Below are 25553 nucleotides of genomic sequence, written 5' to 3'. Positions count from 1 at the left end.
AGAGAATATTTTGGTAAGGATGAAATGTGAAGTTAGTGTCTAAAATTGGATTTGAGTAAAATCTAGGCCTTGCTCTTAACTTGATACGCCCAGAGAATTGCCCTAAAGGCGGTTACGCCCACTTCTGACCCGAGGGTATAAGACATGTGACTGAAGAATGAACGGTAGACTAACTGACCCCAGGCTGCAGCTAAGGTCTGAATGGTCAACGAACCCCAAAATGCAACACAAGGTTGAAGACAAAGAAATCTTTTTCTACCCAAGCTACGGATGATTAGCTGTGTCTAAGCGGGTGAATTCAAGCCGAACCACCTAGCCTCCACTCTTCATCGAATCGTGGTATCTACGCTGTTTCATTCCTACGCTGTGAGCTCTGAGCTACAGAGCTATCTGTTCTCAGAAGCCCCCTTCCAAAGCAAGGACGAGGCAAGGATGAGGAATCAGACCACTAAGCCAAAAGGGACACTGACATCGTGAGGACAACCAGAGAGTTGCGTCGGAGCAGTGCGTCCTTGAGAAGCCTAAACGAGCCACGCGGGACGCCCCATCTGAGACCTCCAACACGTAATTACATCATTATATTCTGACCCATAAGAGCGGCAGTTCGGGGCAAGGCTAGGTTTAAAATAAGCATAGCTGACAAATGAACCCAAATGTATATTTCTCTCATGTACTTTCTTTGTTTCTCTCTCTTTTAAATCCCCATTTTGGGTAACACGCGCCATAGTGTGTTGGCCCGTTATACTAAGTCCTAATCAATAGCCTAGACTGTGTTTTGTGTATGTGTATTTTTATCATCATTTTAGCTTGCTAGTAAATAAATAATCAACTAAGATTGGTGTGGTAAACTCATTGGTGGAGCCCGGGTTCGTGCAGCTTCCCGGATTATGCGACGTTCAGAAATGAGACATTAGAGGAAATTGATTAATTTAGCGACTGTTGTAAAATTGATATTCTGATATTCTTTGAGTTAATTTGGGAAATAGAAACTCAATAAAACTCATTTTCCCATGGTGCCCCAGGTTAATGAGTTAATAATTGCTTGATTCATTGCTTGATTCATTTAATCACGCAATTATAAACAGTTAATAATTCGATGAGAAACAGTCGTCACATTAACTAATACAACGTCACAACAAGTCAATGAACAGCATTCTCATGAACATGAACAGCATTCTTTTGTCCAGGTGGGAAAGGGCAGTGTGGAGTGCGATTGAGATTGCGTCATCTGTGGATCTGTTGGGGCGGTATGCAAATTGGAGTAGGTCTAGGGTATCCGGGAGGATGCTGTTGATGTGAGCCATGACAAGCCTTTCAAAGCACTTCATGGCTACAGACGTGAGTGCTATGGGTCGGTAGTCATTTAGGCAGGTTACCTTAGCATTCTTGGGCACAGGCACTATGGTGGTCTGCTTGAAACATGTAGGTATTACAGACTCAGTCAGGGAGAGGTTGAAAATGTCAGTGAAGACACTTGACAGTTGGTCTGCGCAAGCTTTGAGTACACGTCCTGGTAATCCATCTGCCCCTGCGGCTTTGTGAATGTTGACCTGTTTAAAGGTCTTGCTCACATCGGCTACCGAGAGCGTTATCACACAGTCATCCAGAACAGAACAGAATAATGTAGTGGTAACTACACCAACAACGGCCACCTTAAAGCTCATTAGAGGTGATTAGGGGCCTTAACCCAGCTAAAGCCTCCTTGTCCTATAGAGAGAGAGAGAGGAGAAACCAAACCACCATGAACAACTGAACATGGCAGCTAGCCAGAGTAAGGCAGGTAACCAACTGGCCTCTAAATCAAACTAAACTATATTCTGAGAGATGTAGGTGAAGAAAGGGGAATAAGAATCAGGTAAAATTCCCTTGTCTACATCCCAAATGCCACCCTTTTCCCTTTATAGTGGACTAAATAGGGAATAGGGTGCCATTTGGGATACACACCTTGTCTCTCAGCTCCTTGAAGGAGATCCAACGGTGTCCTGGCTGCTGCTCTCCAGGCCTGGGCCTCTGTTGCTCAGTAGCCACCACCCTCCTCAGTAACAGATCTATTTTTATCGGATGTGTTTCAAACAGAAACAACACTTGGCATTTCTATACAAACAATGTTTTCAAAGATTTGATTTACCGCAATACACAGGAGTGGTCCCAAGATGACGCGGCAGCCCTTCTCTATCTCTCAATGTAAAATAAAGGAACATTCATCACTTCTCCCTATAAGAAGTCTTCCCTGACCCACCTCCGCTCAACATACGGCATGGTAAGGGTTAGGGGAGGAGCCACACTTGGATTGGTAAAAAAAAGTTAGATAAATAAAGATATAGTATATATATACACTGCTCAAAAAAATAAAGGGAACACTTTAACAACACAATGTAACTCCAAGTCAATCACACTTCTGTGAAATCAAACTGTCCACTTAGGAAGCAACACTGATTGACAATAAATTTCACATGCTGTTGTGCAAATGGAATAGACAACAGGTGGAAATTATAGGCAATAAGCAAGACACCCCCAATAAAGGAGTGGTTCTGCAGGTGGAGACCACAGACCACTTCTCAGTTCCTATGCTTCCTGGCTGATGTTTTGGTCACTTTTGAATGCTGGCGGTGCTTTCACTCTAGTGGTAGCATGAGACGGAGTCTACAACCCACACAAGTGGCTCAGGTAGTGCAGCTCATCCAGGATGGCACATCAATGCGAGCTGTGGCAAGAAGGTTTGCTGTGTCTGTCAGCGTAGTGTCCAGAGCATGGAGGCGCTACCAGGAGACAGGCCGGTACATCAGGAGACGTGGAGGAGGCCGTAGGAGGGCAACAACCCAGCAGCAGGACCGCTACCTCCGCCTTTGTGCAAGGAGGAGCAGGAGGAGCACTGCCAGAGCCCTGCAAAATGACCTCCAGCAGGCCACAAATGTTCATGTGTCTGCTCAAACGGTCAGAAACAGACTCCATGAGGGTGGTATGAGGGCCCGACGTCCACAGGTGGGGGTTGTGCTTACAGCCCAACACCGTGCAGGACGTTCGGCATTTGCCAGAGAACACCAAGATAGGGCTTCTTCACAGATGAAAGCAGGTTCACACTGAGCACATGTGACAGACGTGACAGAGTCTGGAGACGCCGTGGAGAACGTTCTGCTGCCTGCAACATCCTCCAGCATGACCAGTTTGGCGGTGGGTCAGTCATGGTGTGGGGTGGCCTTTCTTTGGGGGCCGCACAGCCCTCCATGTGCTCGCCAGAGGTAGCCTGACTGCCATTAGGTACCGAGATGAGATCCTCAGACCCCTTGTGAGACCATATGCTGGTGCGGTTGGCCCTGGGTTCCTCCTAATGCAAGACAATGCTAGACCTCATGTGGCTGGAGTGTGTCAGCAGTTCCTGCAAGAGGAAGGCATTGATGCTATGGACTGGCCCGCCCGTTCCCCAGACCTGAATCCAATTGAGCACATCTGGGACATCATGTCTCGCTCCATCCACCAACGCCACGTTGCACCACAGACTGTCCAGGAGTTGGCGGATGCTTTAGTCCAGGTCTGGGAAGAGATCCCTCAGGAGACCATCCGCCACCTCATCAGGAGCATGCCCAGGCGTTGTAGGGAGGTCATACAGGCACGTGGAGGCCACACACACGACTGAGCCTCATTTTGACTTGTTTTAAGGACATTACATCAAAGTTGGATCAGCCTGTAGTGTGGTTTTCCACTTTAATTTTGAGTGTGACTCCAAATCCAGACCTCCATGGGTTGATAAATTGGATTTCCATTGATTATTTTTGTGTGATTTTGTTGTCAGCACATTCAACTATGTAAAGAAAAAAGTATTTAATAAGATTATTTCTTTCATTCAGATCTAGGATGTGTTGTTTAAGTGTTCCCTTTATTTTTTTGAGCAGTGTATATTATATAATTCACGGATTATATTTTAAATGCTCATAAAACTGTACTGTGTACATTTTCCTGTTTCAAAAATATATTTTTCAAAACAAGCTGTTCAGTTACTTACTACTAAGGTGAATGCACCAATTTGTAAGTCGCTCTGGATAAGAGCGTCTGCTAAATGACGTAAATGTAAATGTACTCTGCCCCTCAGTGATTCTGCCAGCAGCAGCTCCGCGGGCACATAGGCGTGCTAACATTGCTTGGATTGTTTTCAACCTAGTCTCAGAGCATTTCGTATTATACTGTATGTAAACTAAGACACTCCATTTAGTATGATATGTTATGTTTCAAATGGTATGTATTAATCTGTGGATGTCTTTCACCCATTTCCTATATGTTACGAATTACAATTTGTATTATAAGTTTAAATTGCAAAACGTACAATATGTTACAAATTTGCAAAATGTCCAATATGATACAAATTCGCTAAACGTATGAAATGTTACGAATTCTAGCTAGTTGGCTAACGTTAGTTAGCTGGCTATAGTTTTCTAGGCTAGGGATTAGGGTGAGAGGTAGGGGAAGTGTTAGCTAAAAGGATTAAGGTTAGGGTTGGGGGAAGGGTTAGCTAGAATGCTAAGTAGTTGTAAAGTAGCTAAAAAGTTGAAAAGTTGCTAATTAGCTAAAATGCTGTCCGTGATGAGATTCGAACTCGCAATCTTTGAGTTGCTAGACATTCACGTTGTACACCCACCCCAATGAAATCGCAGGATTTCATAGCATAAATTATAACAGCACAAAGTAAATGGACCATCCTGGGCCACTTAAATGTGCGTTCAGTCAGAACTTCTGTATCTGCTCTAGTCTCCCTCCCAGTCTCTCGTGCCAGACGACTTACGTCTGGAAGCCCGACTAGATCTGCTCTATCAGGTGGTGCTAAAGCTAATTGTAATTAACTTGTAAATAACAGTCATGGGAGCCTGGGACCTGATAAACCGGACATCTACATCCAACAAGAGTTGAAGGAAAGAGGGATACACTCTCTAGAACCTTCTCATCGGGGATCTGGTAGGACAAAAAAGATAACTGTGGCTGGCCAATTTTATTGCTTCCCCCCATGTTCATCAGGTTCTACTGTGGTGATAGGGCGACATGTTGTGTGGACTAAAACAGCATGCTCTCCATGCCAATTTCAAGATGATCTAAACTAATATCTGACTAACTCGGAAATATGAAGTTATTTCAGAATGAAAGTTAACTGGCTAGTGCGTCATACTTTGTGACATTGTGTTAGCTATCCCTAGTTAGAAAATGTATTTTCAAAGGTAGATAACTGGTTCATTTGACCAATGAATCAACCAAATGTATCTCAAAATTGCTAAAGCTAGCCATTCAATGAGCGTGTGGGGAGGGGTTCAGACAGACACCATAAAAGAACCCTCAATACAAATGATTCATACATAACACTGAGTGAATAATCTAATAGCACAGTCAGTCAGTCAATAGGTGTCTCTTGTGGGATTGAGGATTTGTAGTTGAGTGAGGGAAGAATTAAAATCATCTGCAACTTTGGCAGTTCCTATTTTACATGTGAGCAAGGCTGAGAGCGAGAGAGGCAGGGAGCTGGTGTTACTGGTTGGTACTGAAAACACAGCTTAGAGGGGATCATGGCAGGCAGACTGGCTCAGTTGGAGCAGCAGACCGTTGACAGGTTGACCTCCTGGCATGCAAGAGCAACAGGAGCCAGCTCAATGTCACAGACTGCTCTGGAACTTTCACCACAGGGAGACCCATGGGGTTGTTGGGGTTTTGTACTGAGAGTGTAGGCCTATGAAGTATGAATTAGGCCTATTCTAAGGTGAAGGAGAAAGGTATAGGCCTAGGACTCTGAGGTGTCTATGTCCCACCTGGTCCACTGTCACTACAGAGCCTACTGCTGGCACTAGGACAGGACCAGTTGGTAGTGTCCTAGCAGTGTCACCAAGCATCAGGCTAATTATCCCCATAAGCTACATCACATGCACACAAATAAATAAGGATAACTTCTATGGTGCCAATAGATTCAAAGAAACGATGTTTATCATATTAGCAATTCAGCATGAGAAAAAAGGTCTGATTACATCATGATCACCATTGTTTCATGACAATAATGTAAAATGATGTCTGTCACTCACCTGCAGCTCGCACCATGCCACTTCCACAGTAGTCTCTGTGTCCAGTCCTTTATAAACGGTCTTAAACGAACCCCTCCCAATCTCAATGTTGAATTTCAGGTATCTTCCATCAGGTGAGGTGGCCACAGCTTTGGTCTCAATGTCCTCCCTCTCCTCCTGTTCCCATTTGCTTTCATACGGACTGCGTGACAGCACGTTGTGTGGTTTATTTTGAACAAGCTCATTGTCTGAGTCCGAGCTGGCATCTTGTCTGTTGGGGCTCGGGATCGAGCTCCAGTTGTTCACCAGAGGGGTGACCGGGTCCTTGACTTGGGTACAGGGGGACTTGCTGCCGGTGGTGCTCGCGCCCGGGATGGAGACCGGAGATGGAGACGCCGGCGCAGTCTCCGTTTTGTCGTCCTCCGTTAAAGTTAAAATATTCTCCGCGGACCCGGAAAGAGCCTTTGAAAGCGCCCCACCATAGAGTTGTGGGTCGATGTCCATGTTAATTTTGTGAAGTCCGTAAGAGTTTCTCCTGGAACCCAAGTTGTTCCTCCGCGGCATCGACGGGACACGGCCAGATAAGCAGTCATCTTTCAGTTCGACGGAAAGGCTTGGGAAGCCGCGTCCAGCTACCTCAAACTCCGTGTGTGACATTGTAACGGTTTGTATTCTTATTTCCTAGACTTAAAAAAAAAGAAATAAGAAAATTAAACCCGGCCGTTACCTTAATAAAACAGCATGCTATTTTACACATATCTTTCAGCAATTGATGCTACTTTCCATTGTAGCCTAGTTTGTACATTTTGACACATTAGTTTAGTTGTGGAACATAGGGTAAACTGTGTGGCACGTAGCCTAGTACAAGACAATTAGGTCAATATAGACTGACAAAAACAAGTATTCTCAATTTTGCAATTGAATTGAAATAGCTTACCTGAAAAGGTGTACAAATTCAGAAAGTTCACATAATGCGTCTCAGATAATCCGAGTCGACCGGACGGTTCATTACTCCTGTATGTGAGTCGTCAACTCCACTGTCACCTCTAGTGAAGAAAGTAAAGTCTCTGTGTATATCGACCGAACTCCGCCCCATAAACAGTCTGCTGTGGTTTACCTGGGCAATGTGACGCAGCATACAGCGCCTGATACAGCGCCTCTTCTCAAATGACTGACTTCATGAGGTATATGTCCATTCGTGTGTATATTCCTTATTTCCTTTGGAATCGTTGATAACAGGATTTTCCTGTTCTGAGTTAGGTTATGTGGGTAAAAAGTATTTCAATTACAATACTGTTATCTCTGTCTGTGTGCATGTAAGGTGTTAAACAACAACCCCAAACACAGAGCTCCTATGAATCAGTTATGTAATTAATGAATCAGTTATGTAATTATATTACCAAATACCATAGAACCAAGTAAACATGGGGAGGTGAATCCGAGCAGCATGGGATTAACCTCATAGCCTCGTGGAGGTCAGTAATGTCACAGGGGCATGTCTCCCTTTCTTGCATCCCAAATTGCACCCTATTCCATATAAAGGGCTCTCGCTAGCTGCTACTATTACACTGAACAAAAATATAAACACAACATGCAACAATTTTAAAGCTTTTACTGAGTTACAGTTCATATAAGGAAATTAGTCAATTGAAATAAATTCATTAGGCCCTAATCTATGGATTTCACATGACTGGGAATACAGATATGCATCTGTTGGTCACAGATACCTTAATAAAAAGGTCGGGGCATGAATCAGAAAACCAGTCAGTATTTGGTGTGACCACCAATTGCCTCATGCAGCACAACATCTCCTTCACATAGAGTTGATCAGGCTGTTGATTGTGGCCTGTGGAATGTTGTCCCACAGGAGACGTATATCTCCCTCACTAGCTTTAAGCGTCAGCTGTCAGAGCAGCTTACCGATCGCTGCAGCTGTACACAGCCCATCTGTAAATAGCCCATCCAACCAACCAACTACCTACCGCATCCCCATATTTGTTTTTCTGCTCTTTTGCACACCAGTATTTCTACTTGCACATCCTCATCTGCACATATATCACTCCAGTGTAAATTGCTAAATTGTAATTACTTCGCCACTATTGGCCTATTTATTGCCTTACCTCCTTACTTCATTTGCACTCACTGTATACAGACTTTTCTATTGTGTTATTGACTGTACGATTGTTTATCCCATGTGTAACTCTGTGTTGTTTTTGTCACACTGCTTTGCTTTATCTTGGCCAGGTTGCAGTTGTAAATGAGAACTTGCTCTCAACTAGCCTACCTGGTTAAATAAAGGTGAAATATATATATATTTAAAACTCCTCTTCAATGGCTGTGTGAAGTTGCTGGATATTGGCGGGACTGGAACACGCTGTTGTACATGTTGATCCAGAGCATCCCAAACACGGTCAATGGATGACATGTCTGGCGAGTATGCAGACCATGGAAGAACTGGGACATTTTCACATTCCAGGAATTGTGTACAGATCCTTGCGACATGGGGCCGTCCATGAATTATCATGCTGAAACATGAGGTGATGGCATTGGATGAATGGCACAACAATGAGCCTCAGGATCTCGTCACGGTATCTCTGTGCATTCAAATTGCCATCGATAAAAATGCAATTGCGTTCATTGTCCATAGCTTATGCTTGCCCATAACATAACCCCACCGCCACCATGGGGCACTCTGTTGACAACAGCAAACCGCTCGCCCACACACCGGTACAGTTGAAACCGGGATTCATCCCTGAAGAGCACACTTCTCCAGCGTGCCAACGGTCAGGTAAAGACCCTGGTGAGGACAACAAGCACGCAGATTAGCTTCCCTGAGACGGGTTTTGACAATTTGTGCAGAAATTCTTTGGTGCAACCCCAGTTTCATCAACTGTCCGGGTGGATGGTGTCAGACGATCCCGCAGGTGAAGATGCCGGATGTGGAGGTCCTGGGCTGGCAGGGTTACACATGGTGTGCAGTTTTGAGGCCGGTTGGACGTACTGCCAAATTCTCTAAAATGGCATTGGTAGAGAAATGAACATTCAATTCTCTGGCAACAGCTCTGGTGGACATTCCAGCAGTCAGCAGGCCAATTGCACGCTCCCCTCAAAACTTGAGACATCTGTGGCATTGTGTTTTGGAACAAAACTGCACATTTTAGAGTGGCCATTTATTGCCCCCAGCACAAGGTCCACCTGTGTAATGATCATGCTTTTTAATCTGACCCTAAGCTGTGTGCTTAGGGTCATTGTCCAGTTAGAAGGTGAACCTTCGGCCCAGTCTGAGGTCCGGAGAGCTCTGGAGTAGGTTTTCATCAAGGATCCCTTGATCCTGACTAGTCTCCCAGTCCCTGCCACTGAAAAACATCCCCACAGCATGTTGCTGCCACCACCATGCTTCACCATAGGGATGGTGCCAGGTTTCCTCCAGATGTGACGCTTGACATTCAGGACAGAGAGTTCAATCTTAGTTTCATCAGACCAGATAATCTTGTTTCTCATATTCTGAGTCTTTAGGTGCCTTTTGGCAAACTACAGGTGGCCTTTCATGTGCCTTTTACTGAGGAGTGGCTTCCATCTGACCACTCTACCACAAAGGCCTGATTGGTGGAGTGCTGCAGAGATGGTTGTCATTCTGGAAGGTTCTCCCATCTCAACAGAGGAACTCTGGAGCTCTGTCAGAGTGACCATCGGGTTCTTGGCCACCTCCCTGACCAAGGACCTTCTCCGCCGATTGCTCAGTTTGACCGGGCAGCCAGCTCTAGGAAGAGTCTTGGTGGTTCCAAACTTCTTCCATTTAAGAACGATGGAGGCCACTGTGTTCTAGGGGACTGTCAATGCTGCAAAAATGTTTTGGTACGCTTCCCCTAATCTGTGCCTCGACACAATCTTGTCTCGGAGCTCTACGGTCAATTCCTTCAACCTCATGGCTTGGTTTTTGCTCTGACCTGCACTATCAAGTGAGGGACCTTACATAGACAGGTGTGTGCCTTTCCAAATCATGTCCAATTAATTAAATTTACCACAGGTGGACTCCAATCAAGTTGTAGAAACATCTCAAGGATGATCAGTGGAAACAGGATGCACCTGAGCTCAATTTCTAGTCTCATTGCAAAGGGTCTGAATACTTATGTAAATAAGTTAGGTTTTTTATTTGTAATACATTGGCAAAAAATTCTAGTGATCTGTTTTCGCTTTGTCATTATGGGGTATTGTGTGTAGGATGATGAGGAAAAAAAGTGTATTTAATCATTTTAAAATAAGGCTGTAAAGTAACAAAATGTGAAAAAGGTAAAGGGGTCTGAAAAAAAAAAAGTCTGAATACTTTACGAATGAACTGTAGGTAAACACAGTAACATCCCAGTCAGTCTGTCTAGTGATTCCTGGGAAGTTACTACCAACATGGTTGTGTAAGGCAGGCTATATCTTTCTTGGTTATGTAGTCTCTGGGCTTGATCAACATTGCAGATGACTGGGCCTTCCCTGTGGCTCAGTTGGTAGAGCATGGTGTTTGCAACGCCAGCATGGTGTGTGCAACGCCAGGGTTGTGGGTTCTATTCCCACGGGGGGCCAGTACAAAAAAAAATAAATGCATGGTATGAAATGTATGCATTCACTACTGTAAGTTGCTCTGGATAAGAGCGTCTGCTAAATGACTAAAATGTAAAAAAAAAACTAACTGATCTACAAATCACTGCATAACCACACATTATCATTAGTAGATCAATCAGTCAGAATTGTCCCACTAAACATCACTGATTTGATGCTCTCAAACAACCTTTAGTATTGCTTTAACTAAATAATGTTCTTCCCTATATAAGCCTGGTGCCCATTCATAAAGTTCTATTAAAACTGTAATACAGAAACTGTATTTATCTTTTGACGCTAGAGGGCACTATAATACAACAAATTCATCCAAGTTCCCCTGAGCAGAGATATGTTATGTTGCCACCATAGACATTCATATATACAAAATTGATTGGCGTTCAAATCAGACCATGACATACAACATTGTCCTCAATCATAACTGCAAGAAGGACTCAATATCTATTCCATTTATTTTCTTACAGTATTTCACTAGTAAAAAAAAAGAAAAAAAGTTCAATAGAACACAGAGATAGTACAGAACCTAAGGGTTTACAGCAGTCAGTCTGTACATGAGACATCCAGCACCATTATAACAGCTGAACTAAACCAAGATTCTGTTTCCTCTTCTGGGGGTTTTCAAACTCCCCAAATGTATCTAGGGCGTCTTGACTGGGATTTCTGGTAAAGAGGAAGAGCAATAAAACAGGCAAGCAGAAGTCCCCAGCGCTGCAAGTATATTCGTTATTAACCAGGAAGGTGAGAATAAAAATGAGTTCTAAATACAAAACAGAAGGAGACAGTAAGGGGAAGATAGATTGTGGGGAAAGTCTCTCTCCAAGAATATCTAAACATGCATAGGACTGGCTCCCCTGAATTATTTGACATGTCTGTCAGAACACCTGCCCACATCAAAAGTTCCAGGTGACTACCACAGTAGTCAAACTAAAGTAATCTCCTAAACTGCTCCTGCAAATGGATAATAGCGCCTGCTAAATTACTAAAATGTAAATTTCCTATCTAGATTGGTTCTCTTCCAATAAGAAAATGCTTTAAACTTATGAGGAACCAAAAAAGGCAACTCCATAAACCAAATTATGACTATTATTCTCATCAAGCACGTGGATTGGGTGCTGAGGTGCAAATAATAGCCTTTTAAACAGCAGTACCCCTATTAACATGGTCCCAGATCTGTTTGCACTGTCTTGCCACAGCCTGTGCACATCCTGTGTCACACCAATGACCACAAGAGTTAGCAGGACAACACAAAGAGATTTGGGAACAGGCTAGCAGAACCCTCACAGTCTAAGGATTAAACGTTCCCAATCTGAGTTGAGCCCTTGATTCAATCCCACAATGCAATGCTACTTCAGAAGAACTTGACCCCCTTCCCGTCATCCATGGTGATGACCTCTGCCTTGCCGTCTGTCTGCAGGGCCTGCAGCGAGCGAATCAGCATCCACTCCTCCAGCCCATGGAATTCTGGGGGAAATGTGTTACAGCTATTTACTTACGCTGTACAGCTCAGATGGTATAAAACAGTACAAATATTTTTTGGTAGGGATGAATAGCAGGAAATACAGTACATTCGGAAAGTATTCACACCCCTTGACTTTTTCCACATTGTTACGTTACAGCCTTATTCGAAAATTGATTAAATTGCTTTTTTTCCATCAATCTACATACAATACCCCATAATGACAAAGCAAAAACTGTTGATCACATGACAAAGTAAAACACAAAATATCACATTTACATAAGTATTCAGACCAGTTCACCAGACGTGCTACCTTGTACCAGACCTGCTGTTTTCGACTCTCTCTCTACCGCACCTGCTGTCTCTAACTCTATAGTCAGGATCTGAATGGTCGGCTATGAAAAGCCATTTATTATTATTATTATTATTATTATACCCTGCTGGTCATCTATGAACGTTTGAACATCTTGGACATGTACTGTTATAATCTCCAACTGGCACAGACAGAAGAGGACTGGCCACCCCTCAGAGCCTGGTTCCTCTCTAGGTTTCTTCCTAGGTTCCTACCTTTCTAGAGAGTTTTTCCTAGCCACAGTGCTTCTACATCTGCATTGCTTGCTGTTTGGGGTTTTAGGCTGGGTTTCTGTATAGCAATTTGTGACATCGGCTGATGTAAAAACAGCTTAATAAATACATTTGATTACTCAGTTGAAGCGCCTTTGGTAGCGGTTACAGCCTCAGGTCTTCTTGGGTATGACGCTAAAACATTAGCACACCTATATTTGGGGAGTTTCTCCCATTCGTCTTTACAGATCCTCTCAAGCTCTGTCAGGTTGGATGGGTAGTATCACTGCACAGCTATTTTCAGGTCTCTCCAGAGATGTTTGATCGGGTTCAAGTCCAGGCTCTGGCTGGGCCACTCAAGGACGTTCAAATAAAACTTTATTTGTCACATGCGCCGAATACAACAAGTGTAGACCTTACAGTGAAATGCTTACTTACAAGCCCTTAACCAACAGTGCAGTTCAAGAAGAGTAAAGAAAATATTTACCAAATAAACTAAAGTAAAAAATAATAAAAAATAACACAATAACGAGGCCATATACAGGGGGTACCGGTACCGAGTCAGTGTGCGGTGGTACAGGTTAGAGGTAATTTGTACATGTAGGTAGGGGTGAAGTGACTATGCATAGATAATAAACAGCGAGTAGAAGCAGTGTACAAAACAAATGGAGGGGGGGGGTCAATGTAATAGTCTGGTAGCCATTTGATTAATTGTTCAGCAGTCTTACGGCTTGGGGGTAGAAGCTGTTAAGGAGCCTTTTGATCCTAGACTTGGCGCTCCGGTACCGCTTGTCGTGCGGTAGCAGAGAAAACAGTCCATGACCTGTGTGACTGGAGCCTCAGACAATTTTATGGGCTTTCCTCTGCCACCGCCGATTATATAGGTCCTGGATTGCAGGAAGCTTGGCCCCAGTGATGTACTGGGCCGTACACACTACCCTCTGTAGCGCCTTACGGTCAGATGCCGAGCAGTTGCCATACCAGGCGGTGATGCAACCGGTCAGGATGATCTCGATGGTGCCGCTGTAGAACTTTTTTAAGGATCTGGGGACCCATGCCAAATTTTTTCAGTCTCCTGAGTGGGAAAAGGTTTCGTTGTGCCCTCCTCACGACTGTCTTGGTGTGTTTGGACCATGACAGATCATTGGTGATGTGGACACCAAGGAACTTAAAAACTATCGACCCACTCCACTACAGCCCAGTCGATGTTAATGGGAGCAAGTTTGGCCCTCAAGTTCCTGTAGTCCACGATCAGCTCCTTTGTCTTGCTCACATTGAGGGAGAGGTTGTTGTCTCTGACCTCCTCCCTATAGGCTGTCTCATCGTTGTCGGTGATCAGGCCTACCACTGTTGTGTCATCAGCAAACTTGATGGTGTTGGAGTCGTGTTTGCCCACGCAGTCATGGGTGAACAGGGAGTACAGGAGGGGACTAAGTACACACCCCTGAGGGGCCCCAGTGTTGAGGATCAGTGTGGCAGATGTGTTGTTGCCTACCCTTACCACCTGGGGGCGGCCCGTCAGGAAGTCCAGGATCCAGTTGCAGAGGGAGGTGTTTAGTCCCAGGGTCCTTAGCTTAGTGATGAGCTTCGTAGGCACTATGGTGTTGAACGCTGAGCTGTAGTCAATGAACAGCATTCTCACATAGGTGTTCCTTTTGTCCAGGTGGGAAAGGGCAGTGTGGAGTGCGATTGAGATTGCGTCCTCTATGGATCTGTTAGGGCGGTATGCGAATTGGAGTGGGTATAGGGTACCCGGGAGGATGCTGTTGATGTGAGCCATGACCAGCCTTTCAAAGCACTTCATGGCTACCGACGTGAGTGCTATGGGGTGGTAATCATTTAGGCGGGTTACCTTCACTTCCTTGGGCACAGGGACCATGGTGGTCTGCTTTAAACATTTAGGTATTACAGACTCGGTCAAGGACAGGTTGAAAATGTCAGTGAAGACACTTGCCAGTTGGTCCGTGCATGCTTTGAGTAGGCATCCTGGTAATCCGTCTGGCCCCGCGACTTTGTGAATGTTGACCTGTTTAAAGGTTTCGCTCACATCGGCTACTGAGAGCGTTATCACACAGTCATCCAGAACAGCTGGTGCTGTCGTGCATGCGTCAGTGTTGCTTGCCTCTAAGCGAGCATAAAAAAGGTATTTAGCTCGTCTGGTAGGCTCGCGTCACTGGGCAGCTCGCCTCTGGGTTTCCCTTTGTAGTCCGTAATAATTTTCAAGCCCTGCCACATCCGACGAGTGTCAGAGCTGGTGTAGTAGGATTCAATCGTAATCCTGTATTGACACTTTGCTTGTTTGATGGTTCATCTGAGGTTATAGCGGGATTTCTTATAAGCGTCCGGATTAGTGTCCCGCTCCTTGAAAGCGGCAGCTCTAGCCTTTAGTTCGATGCGCATGTTGCCTGTTATCCATGGCTTCTGGTTGGGATATGTACGTACGGTCACTGTGGGGATGACGTCGTCGATGCACTTATTGATGAAGCCAATGACTGAGGTGGTATACTCCTCAACGACATTGGATGAAACCCAGAACATATACCAGTCTGTGCTAGCAAAACAGTCCTGTAGCATAGCATCCGCTTCATCTGACCACTTCCGTATTGAGCGAGACTTGTCCCGAAGCCACTCCTGAGTTGGCTGTGTGCTTAGGGTTGTGTTCCTGTTGGAAGATGAACCTTCGCCCCAGTCTGAGGTCCTGAGCACTCTGGAGCAGGTTTTCATCGAGGATCTCTCCATTTATCTTTCCCTTGACCCTGACTAGTCTCCCAGTCCCTGCCGCTGAAAAACATCCCCACAGCATGATGCTGCCTCCACCATGCTTCACCGTAGGGATGGTGCCAGGTTTCCTCAAGACGTGACACTTGGCATTCAGGCCAAAGAGTTCAATCTTGGTTTCATCAGAACAGAAAATCTTGTTTCTCATGGTCAGAGTACTTTTAGGTGCCTTTTGGCAAACTCCAAGCGGGCTATGTGCATTTTACTGAGGAGTGGCTTCTGTCTGGCCACTCTACCATAAAGGCCTGATTGGTGGAGTGCTGCAGAGATGGTTGTCCTTCTGGAAAGGGTCTGAATACCTATGTAAATAAGGTATTTCAGTTTTTATTTTTAATAGAATTTGAATTATTTTTAATAGAATAGAAATTTCTAAAAACCTGTTTTCGCTTTGTCATTATGGGGTATTATGTGTAGATTGAAGAGGGGAAAAAAACAATTTAATAATTAGGCAGTAACGTAAAAAAAAAAGTGGAAAAAGTCAAGGTTTCGAATACTTTCCGAATGCACTGTATGTCAGAAATGCACATTTCTGTTGTTGTACCTTCACTTTCTGTGTCGTCACCGTTGGCGAGCTCGTAGAGTGTAAACACCGTATTGACCATACCATTTTTAGAGACCTGAAATGATAGGGAGAGGAAACACAAACTTCATAAAGAAGTATCAATAACAGCATACTGAGGTCACCAGGATTTAGACTATTACTAGGAAATCTACTAGACCACAGCACATCTTCTATAATGATACTACATTACAGTATTCTTCCAACAATGTAAAGGAGATCTAGGCTACGTCCAGAGAAGCACCCTACTCCCTATATAGTGTATTCCTTTAGACCAGGACCCATAGCAGACCTACTCACCCACTGGTAAATCAGTTTGCCCCATTCCTCTGGCCTCCTCCACATGACTAGACACTGTGTCTTGTTCTTGTCTAACCATTCCAGGTTCCCTGTAAGCAATATCCAGTTAAATTATTGTTAGTGTCATAATAAGTATCCAAATACATCTTTCAATGAAAGCAGTCCTGTTACCTTTTTTCCTCAATTCTTCAAAAACAATTAGTATGGCCTCCGTTGATAGTTTTCCTGCAAGATCAGTTAAGGTTTCTAGCAAATATGAGGGGAAATATTCAGGGGGTATAATTTCAAAGAACATACTTATAAAGGTTCTAAGTTATTACCTTCCCATAGCCTCAAAGTCACTATTGGCCTCGTGTTTTTTTCGGGTTGGTTAGATCTATGATTTATGTCAGTAAGTGAAACTTAGAACACGGTGAATAAAAGGATACTATCAATATTCTTGTGGTTGAACACAGGGCACTCTTGGACTTCCATGATGTCCAAAGTGTAGAGCTTGTGATGGCGGCAGTAGGACAGAGCAAGGAAGCACCATGCTGCAAGCTGTTTCTGTCTGGTGTCAACATTGGGTTGTAACCTGTCAACAATCAAAAGCAACCATTGCATCAACTTATATTGGCATGTAGCTAAGTTAAGAGACAGAAGTACCCAGATAATCAAACTTACTTAGCTGTTAGTGAGTGATTAAGTTGAAGAGGTGAATAATAATCATAAACGTTAGCTGGGAACAACCACATCATACATTATTTGTTGCAAATTAGGAAATTGAATGTAATGCATCTGGACAATTTACCATCTTAGCTAACAAGCTTTACTAGCCAGCTAACTAATATATCATAGGTAGATAACGTTAACTATAATTATAAACGAGAAACATGGGTTGTGGAACACAACCCTAGCTACATATCGAGCAAAGCACTGCAATCATTCATTGCATCGAAACCTTGACTCGAACCTAAAATATGTTCGCCTTGGATGGCTAAAGCTAACTTCCCTAGCTAGCTTCAGCTAGCATTATTTTATTCGCAAACACAATCCACACAATACTTCTTTATACCTGGAATCACAGTTTAGTTGTGGAAAGTGTTAACTTACGTAAAAAACGGAGGGAAATTATACTGCCAAGGCCACTCAAAACTCATTGCAAAAAGATGTACGCACAGCTGACACCCGGAAATAAGTGCAACCTATAAATCTTCTTCTTCTTCTTCTTCTTCTTCTTCTTCTTCTTCTTCAATGCGATAACGGCGGTTGGCATCCAATAAATGTTGCATTACCGCCACCTACTAGATTGGAGTACAACTTCTTTATACTTTGCTTGAAAAATCTATAAATAAATAAACAAATACACTACCATCTAACACTACACTTACCAAAATAAAAATTTAAAATAATAATAAAATATAACACCACCCTACTCCACTATTTAAATATATTTGGTCCTACCTCAGGCCAACAACCTGAAAGGATGGGACACCAACACTTAACACACCCTGTAACTCTTCTGATGTCAAGTCTCGCAAACCTAAATACCTTAACTGTAGCTTCCACCACAACCTCAATTTTCTGCGACTTACGTTCCATCCCTACAGTACAGTTGATAACCATTGCTATAAATGCTAATAAACCCAATCTCACTGAAACATATCACTTGTTGGCCTATCCCTCTGTACTGGTACAGATCTACTTACACCACTCCTCTCAGGATCCCTCCCCCTTCACCCATCTTCCTCTACTTTATTCACTGCCTCAGCATATGACAACTTCTGCACTACTCTAACCCTGGAAACCTCAACCTGCCTCTCTCGCATGGGGCATTTCTGATGCCCAGCCCCATGGGCACCCCTACAATCAACACATACCACTACTTTCCCCAATGCTACACATTCCTTTGTCTTATGCCCTTCTGCACACTTCTCACACCTAGGAACTTCCTTCCTACACACTGCTGCCACGTGCCCATAAGCTTGACACCTGTAACAACAATGTATTCGGCACAAAAGCTCATACAGGATATATTATATATCCTAACATCACTTTGTCGACCAAAGACTCAACATCAAACAGCAGCACCCACCCGTAGCACGCGCTCCAGCAGGTAAATTTCACTGGTCATCCCCAAAGCCAACTCTTCCTTTGGCCGCCTTTCCTTCCAGTTCTCTGCTGCCAATGACTGGAATGAATTGCAAAAATCACTGAAGCTGGAGACTCATATCTCCCTCACTAACTTTAAGCATCAGCTGTCAGAGCAGCTTACAGATCATTGCACCTGTACATAGCCCATCTGTAAATACCCCACCCAACTACCTCATCCCCATATTGTTATTTTTTTGCTCCTTTGCCCCCCAGTATCTCTACTTGCACATTCATCTTCTGCACATCTATCACTCCAGTGTTTAATTGCTAAATTGTCATTATTTCGCCACTATGTCCTATTTATTGCCTTACCTCCCTAATCTTACTTCATTTGCACACACTGTATATAGACTTTTTCTATTGTGTAATTGACTGTACGTTTGTTTATTCCATGTGTAACTCTGTGTTGTTTGTGTCGAACTGCTTTGCTTTATCTTGGCCAAGTTGCAGTTGTAAATGAGAAGTTGTTCACAACTGGCCTACCTGGTTAAATAAAGACGAAATAAAAAATAAATACATAAAAATAACTCAAAAGAACAGACAATGACTCTTCTGTTTCACCACTAATGCCACCCTGTCTGTTGCACCAAACAACAAGCATCACCAACACTGGGAATCTTCCCCTTCAGTTGGTCAACTTTTACATTTACTGCTACCCCAGAAATCACTCCTTTCAATGGTGCCTTTTTCTTGAGAGCAAAACAATTCACATTTCTTGCCCCCATTCGTTTAACGCGGAGCGCCTTCTCCCTCTGACCAGCAGAAACACAAACAATTATCACAAGACCACTTCTGGTTACCCTCACCGATTCCACAGCACCCAACTCTGTTTTCACCCACCCTGAAACCACAAATGGATCTGCCAAAAGGCAAGGGTCCACTTTTTCCAAAAACTTCACCCCTACTGTCACAGATTCATCTTTATTCTGACCCTTGGTGCAAGTATCAGGCTCCGAGAACTTCACCACACCTACAACCTCCAATACTTCACCCTCATTCACTTCCATTTCTCCTCCTGTCTTCAGCTCATTCTGCTTACACTTTCTACCATTATTCTTTAACAAACCATCTCCTTTTTTTCCGGCATTTTTAACCGACTCAAGCTCACCCTATTCCTCCCTCTCTCTCTCAGACCTCCTCTGCCTCTCTTTTTCCTGCCATTCCTCCTCCGTATTCCAAGTATATGTCTCTTTATAATACTGCACTTCTCCTGACGTACATCTTGTTCTTGCATTCTCAAGGGATGCATTTAACAGGCTGTCACAATCTCCGTACAATGTAACGCTCAACAGTGCAACCCACTTACAAAGCAGTCGCTTCGTCTTGATGTTCTTCTTTAACAAAAGCTACCGCAATGCTTTTCCATTTCAAACAAGCGTGCTCTTCCCGTCCTTTGTCATCGGATGATATTATTCCTTAAGACTCATCCAATGACAAATGACGTAAAAGGAATATTATAAACTGGGTGGTTCGAGCCCTGAATGATGATTGGCTGACAACCGTAGTATATCAGACTGTATACCATGGGCATGACAAAACATACATTTTTACTGCTCTAATTACGTTGGTAATCAGTTTATAATAGTAATAAGGCACCTCAGGGGTTTGTGGGATATGGTCAATACACCATAGCTAAGGGCTGTATCGAGGCACTCCGCATTGTGTCATATCCCACATGCTTAAATAGCGCAATCTGGCGGCCGGTTGGGCTATATATCACACACATCTATCACACATCAGTGGATAAGTTACATTATGTCATGAAAAACTGGTTTATATCACAAGCCATATTGAGAAAGGAGTGAGTCATGTTACTTGACATGTTTTTACAGTTATTTTATTAAACATACACATTGTGCAACTTCAGTAATTTACAGCATAAATATGATATTTATTTCTATGTACAGAACAAACACCTAATGTCATGCTTATCACACCTGTCTTTTCATTTTGGTCTTTCTCGACTCTATTAAGGCTAACAAACATCCTTAAATAGTACAGCCATACGTTATTATCATTCTGTGTTAAAACTAAATGTATTTAAAAAAAAGATGTCATCTGATTATCCAGTACAAAATCTAGAGAGGTTGTACAATGGAAGTCAGTGTCACAGCATGTATTTTATAAATGTCTAAATTAGTTATATACATTGACTGAATAAGACACATTCATAAACACAGGACTTCTGAGCTATACAGCAACATCAGAGCCACCTTTAAACATTTCAATGTAATCTTTAAAAATCCATCTGAAATGGTTTGTCTGATCTGTGATAAAAACAAAGTATCAATGTGTCTTTCCAGGTTGCCTTGGGGATTGGAGTGTTAAGATAAAAATCATGTTATTGTGATGTTACATTTCTACATGAAAGGAAGATTTCAAAGAAGGCCTATAGCAACCCACATTTCTTTTTAGATTGCACATAAGTGATGCCTTGAGCAGGTGTGCTATTTCACAATGAGGAATGCAATGAGTTGCAGAAATTCAGAGAACAATCTGAATTGGTTAATGATTATCCAATGAAGATATTACAATAAATGCAGTGCAAATATTTGACATCCCCTTCAACTAGCTTCTCCGTGGTTGAATCCCAATCTCTCCTTTCTCCTGTAGTGTGCGCTTGTTCCCTTCCCTTCATGGATTTGAAAGGAAAAGATCAGGTAGACCTATATTTAAACTCCCTCTAGTCCATGCTACACCAATCCAATTTGTGAGGAGTAGTGAACAAGTGCACACTTTAGAAAGAAGGAAAGATTAGTTGGATGCACCCTCTGTGCGGTAGTGATTGTGTTTTTTCCCCTCCTGCAATATTGCTTAATTTGACCCCTCTCCTCTGACTGACAGATGCTTACCATTGGTTCAACTGGAATGGAAGATGTATTCATATTGCTTGAGGATTAGCTCCACTATCTGGTTCTGGAAAACCATGTGCATGGTGATATTGGCTGACTCCATCTCTGGCCGGAGCAGCGTGGGACCAAAGACGATAGCCACGTTCTGCACAGTCATACGGTTCTCCTCTCCATACTCTATCACTCTAAGAGGGGCAAGGGGAGAGAGAGAGAGGGTGGGAAGAGAGCGAAAGCGAGACAGAGTGAGTGAGAGATCGAGCAAGAAAGAGAGCGAGAAGGAGGGGCGATGGGGGGAGAAAGAGAGAGAGAGAGAAAGGGAGGGGAGAGAGAGAGCAGGAAGACGAGACAGAAGCAGAATACAACCAGTTATCATTAGTTATCATAATATCATCAATACAATAGGGCTCTGGTAAAAAATAGTGCTGTTTATAGCAAATAGGGTGCCATTTGAGACACAGGCTAAATGTGAGTGTGTGAAAGACATACTTGCGTAAATGGCTGAAGAGGAGTTCCATGGTATCATGGTTTGGCCGAGGGAGAGACTCAACAAGCTCTCGCATGTAAGACACTTTGAGGTGGTACTCAACAGTTCCTGTAAACAAGACAGGATAGAACAATACACATTTTACTAATGTATAGATTCAAGGGCACAAGTGTGTTACAATCTCCAATGCTTATTAAAAAGGGAAGTGAGGTGGTAAACATGATTAGTCCTTCCTTGATAGTGAAGTAATAGCTTAACAGTTTCAGATTTAACTGAGGTGGCATTGTGGGCCTAATGCATAATACAGTTTCAGACTATTCTACACTGAGGAAACTGAGGTGGCATTGTGGGGCTAATAATTAACAGTTTCAGACTATTCTACACTGTGAGGAAACTGAGTTGGCATTGTGGGGGTAGTGCTTAATACAGTTTCAGTCTGAAAGTAAACAGGTGGCATTGTGGGTCTAATGCTTAACACAGTTTCAGACTACACAACATTGAATGAGGAAACTGAGGTTCCATTAGGGGGCCACAGCACAGCGTCCGGCCTGCTGCTTACTGATGGCCTGGATGAAGCGGCTGAAGTGACTGAAGGGGAAAAGGGGTTCAGGAAGCTCCCTGAAGAACAGCTTCAGAGCCCCTGTGATAACGTGGATGTCCTCCCACTGGCCATCCTCCAGGTCTAGCTCCTCTGTGGAACAGAAATACTTTTTTGATATGTTTTATTTGTCCATTTAAAACAATATTTCAGCCACACCAGTGGAACCCATAAAACAATATTCAGACACACCTGTGGAGTCCATAAAACAATATGGAGGCTAACGTAAAACGTATAACGACCCTCTGGATGTCACAGAACACAGTCTCTCACACACACACACAAATGTAAAGCATTACCATGATCTGCCTTGAAGCGTAGTTTCTGAATGACAGCTAGGTTCCCACTGACTCTGTAGAGTCCATCCATGTCCAGACCTGTGAAGCCACACAGACACATCAGCATCTGGGTCAATCAACGACTGTGGTAACTTTTTTTCTATTACCATATACACTGTGCTGAATAATACACTGCTATTACAATGTTATTGCTGGCATATAACAATCATCATCAGTGTGATTACCTCTCTTTTCCACTGCTCGAATACATTTCTCCACAAAGCTGGGGATTGTAGTTTTCTCCTGGGCACACAGTGCAGCCAGATGACAGCAAAACACATTGTCTGAGGAAAAGGATGATGGAGGTTAGTGTGTACAGTGTATATGATGCTGACCCATATCAGGGTTGGGGTCAATTCCAGTCAATTCAGGAAGTACATTGACATTCCAATTCCTTCAATGCTTCAATTCTCTTGACCCCAACCCTGACCCATATCACAACCACAACAGAAGATGAACATATGATCTCTCTCTGGATTAGTAACATCGTCGGGACAAATCCTGACAGTAAATGTTATCTAGCCTGATTTGGAGCCAGTTAGGCATGTGCTGCTTTGTAGGAATGAAGACCCTATCAGCCCACCTCGGATGTAACCCTTCTCCTTGACGAACTGCAGTGTGGGTCGTTTCAGGAGGAACTTCATCAGCTTGGTACGAACCTTCTTCTGTTCGGTCTCTCCCCCAGAGGAGGTGTCCGTTCTCGGTCTGGAAACTGGGGAGGAGGAGAAGGAAGACAAGGAGGAGGAAGAGGAGGGGGGGTACACAGTCACGAAACATGAGCAAGTTGACCTGGCGGAGGCTATTGCAGCTGAAACGTCTGTTACAGTGTATTTGGAGCAAGGAGAACTTACACCTCCTCCTGTCCATGGTACCTGGTGACCTCTGATCTCTGTCTGTACTGTAGGACTTCTCACTGACGTCCCCATCCTCCTCCTCAGATTGGTGGTGTTCCTGGTCCTGCAATGTCATTGACTAACATGCATGATGTTTGAACCAGCAGCCATTAAGTTAACCGACCTAAATTGACCTTCATCAGGGAGTTTCTTTTTATCCAGTACATATTTGTCTCCATGCACCTGGCAGCACGTTAAAGTGTGCGAGTTAATTTACTTAAAGAAACATACCAGCTGTCGTATGGTGTCCATTAGAACTTTGTGCCAGTCGTTGATGATACTCTCAGTGTCGTACTGTAGCAGAAACTCAACGCCATTTCTGTCTTTCAACTGAAGACAACATACAGAGGTTATTATGACGTTAAACATTTGCTTTACAGATTTATACAGAGGGTAACAGTCTTGGATTAATGGCAAATGTATTCTCACATGATGTTGCTTCCCAGAATCACTCCTGTCAGGATTGTCTTTGCTGTATCTAGTACAACTCCTATTAGGATTCCATAGCAACCAACTGTCAACTCACTTCTACAACATTCTTTTTGCTGGATTTATCCCTGGGAGCCCAGCCAATCTTTGCCCCTCGTAGATCTACCGTGACCTCTGGGACGATCTGATTGGTCTTGATCTGTGAAGAGAGAAAGACATCATGGAGGACCAGTTGATGAAAACGGACAGCACTGCATTCCATGAAATCAGACAGCTGGACAAAGCTTTGACTGTCATGCCTCATTGAGCCTTCAGGGCTTGTCTGTGCTGAGCCGTCACTCTGTCATGGCTTCAACACAACATCCTGTATGTTACATTCTAAGATGTTCACAGCATTTTCTTTCATTCCTTCTAATAAGACACAGTCAAACATTTTACTATAGGTGTTTCTGAGACAATGTCTAGGTGTTCAGCTCGGGGCTAATGTCTCAAAGCTGTTAGTTCCCTCACTCCCTCAGAAATGTACTGAAGGTCCCAGAACAGGAATGTAGAGTTCCCACACAGTCAGGTGAGGGAATGTGTAACCAAGCAGATGTTAGAGATATTTTTCTGTGCAGGTAACACATGTACACCTTTCACTCACAGATGCTCCTGTGGCTGCAGACTTGGGCTCTTTATGGAAGGTCAGAACCCCTCCGTGAAGAACCGTCCATGACTGGGCCCAGTTTTTCCTACAGGAAGGTCACTGAGTGTGAGCTGTACTGTACTTCAGGGAATGTTGCAGTGTAGAAAGTAATTTGGTAATGTAATGGATGACTATACATTCAAGTTCATGGCTGATTATTCCATCACTTGTTTCCATGTCATTCATGTCAGCAATTATGCCCAGACTTTGGATGAGGTCAGAATTACCTTACTCTTTTCCCGTTCTCTGACACTTTAGTTTTGTTGAGTATTCCAACTTTTTCTAAACTCTGCACCTGAAAAAGGATCCAAACATAACATGCTTTTAAGGATGTGAAGCCAAGTGTTCAAGTGAGACATCATTATTGGTGCCTTGATACTAACCTTAAGCTCTACTAATAGAAATGCACAAAAAAGCAACAGGCGGATTTGACAACTGTGGCTAAACTCTCACATCAAGCTACTTTGTCTTAGCTTGTGAACAGACACCTCTACCTCTATGTTTTATAACGAACAGCATGGAGGGGATGAAAGCACAGACATTTTCGACTAGTGCATGCTTTCTTTCAGGGTGTAGTGAGGTGTGATGAGGGGGTGTGGCAGTTTGTGGTTTTGGCTGACAGTTTGCCAATGGTGATGTGACATCAGCTGTCCTCGAAAGGGGAATCTATTAATATACCAGGAAATATTACATTTCCCAAGTGACATCTGTTTTCCACTCTCCCATATCAGAATAGTCCCAAGCAACTACTACTCTACAAGTACAACACACCATTAGTACGTCACACCATTGTACGTCACACCATTAGCCCTTAGATAGATAGCATGCATGTATTACAGTACAGTCAAAA

The 25553-nt window shown here is 43.5% G+C and overlaps 3 protein-coding genes across 6 annotated transcripts in view; all 3 read right to left on the bottom strand.

Moving 5' to 3' along the window:
* LOC115153641 (serine/threonine-protein kinase WNK4) overlaps positions 1 to 7071 on the bottom strand; it is a 115531-nt gene extending 108460 nt beyond the window's left edge. Inside the window, exons 1-2 of the mRNA XM_029699275.1 lie at positions 6967 to 7071; positions 6051 to 6715 (exon numbers count right to left, since the gene is read on the bottom strand). Of these exons, the coding sequence (XP_029555135.1) occupies positions 6051 to 6686 (636 nt within the window). The 5' untranslated portion in view covers positions 6687 to 6715; positions 6967 to 7071. The remainder of the gene's footprint in view (positions 1 to 6050; positions 6716 to 6966) is intronic.
* A 3997-nt stretch (positions 7072 to 11068) lies between these two features.
* LOC115152866 (vacuolar protein-sorting-associated protein 25) lies at positions 11069 to 17511 on the bottom strand. The gene is made up of 6 exons (XM_029697756.1): positions 17384 to 17511; positions 16720 to 16865; positions 16463 to 16516; positions 16292 to 16380; positions 15974 to 16049; positions 11069 to 12095 (listed from the first exon to the last, which is right to left on the bottom strand). The coding sequence occupies exons 1-6, from the start codon at positions 17428 to 17430 to the stop codon at positions 11983 to 11985; spliced, it is 525 nt and encodes a 174-aa protein (XP_029553616.1). The 5' UTR covers positions 17431 to 17511; the 3' UTR covers positions 11069 to 11982.
* Positions 17512 to 20245: 2734 nt separating this feature from the next.
* LOC115152865 (rho GTPase-activating protein 27) overlaps positions 20246 to 25553 on the bottom strand; it is a 42114-nt gene continuing 36806 nt past the window's right edge. For all 4 annotated transcript variants that reach the window (XM_029697752.1, XM_029697753.1, XM_029697755.1 and 1 more), the window contains 11 exons: positions 24931 to 24998; positions 24662 to 24749; positions 24116 to 24217; positions 23821 to 23919; positions 23548 to 23653; positions 23280 to 23408; positions 22882 to 22980; positions 22658 to 22735; positions 22320 to 22451; positions 21763 to 21868; positions 20246 to 21461 (listed from right to left, as the gene is read on the bottom strand). In XM_029697752.1, the coding sequence (XP_029553612.1) occupies positions 21284 to 21461; positions 21763 to 21868; positions 22320 to 22451; positions 22658 to 22735; positions 22882 to 22980; positions 23280 to 23408; positions 23548 to 23653; positions 23821 to 23919; positions 24116 to 24217; positions 24662 to 24749; positions 24931 to 24998 (1185 nt within the window). In that variant the 3' untranslated portion in view covers positions 20246 to 21283. The remainder of the gene's footprint in view (positions 21462 to 21762; positions 21869 to 22319; positions 22452 to 22657; positions 22736 to 22881; positions 22981 to 23279; positions 23409 to 23547; positions 23654 to 23820; positions 23920 to 24115; positions 24218 to 24661; positions 24750 to 24930; positions 24999 to 25553) is intronic.

This window comes from Salmo trutta, chromosome 18, assembly GCF_901001165.1.
Source record: "Salmo trutta chromosome 18, fSalTru1.1, whole genome shotgun sequence".
Lineage (NCBI taxonomy): Eukaryota > Metazoa > Chordata > Actinopteri > Salmoniformes > Salmonidae > Salmo > Salmo trutta.
Note: the sequence above shows the minus strand (reverse complement) of the source record. Positions and strands in the feature narration are given on the sequence as shown.

What these genes read in the sequence shown, in the direction of transcription:
- LOC115152866 (XM_029697756.1), bottom strand. Translation starts at nt 17,430, where the DNA reads ATGAGTTTTGAGTGGCCTTGGCAGTATAATTTCCCTCCGTTTTTTAC. An exon ending in CAACCACAAGAATATTGATA is followed by an intron (nt 16,517 to 16,719) that starts GTATCCTTTTAT and finishes CTGATCTTGCAG; the next exon opens with GAAAACTATCAACGGAGGCC. An exon ending in TGACGACACAGAAAGTGAAG is followed by an intron (nt 12,096 to 15,973) that starts GTACAACAACAG and finishes CATTTCCCCCAG; the next exon opens with AATTCCATGGGCTGGAGGAG.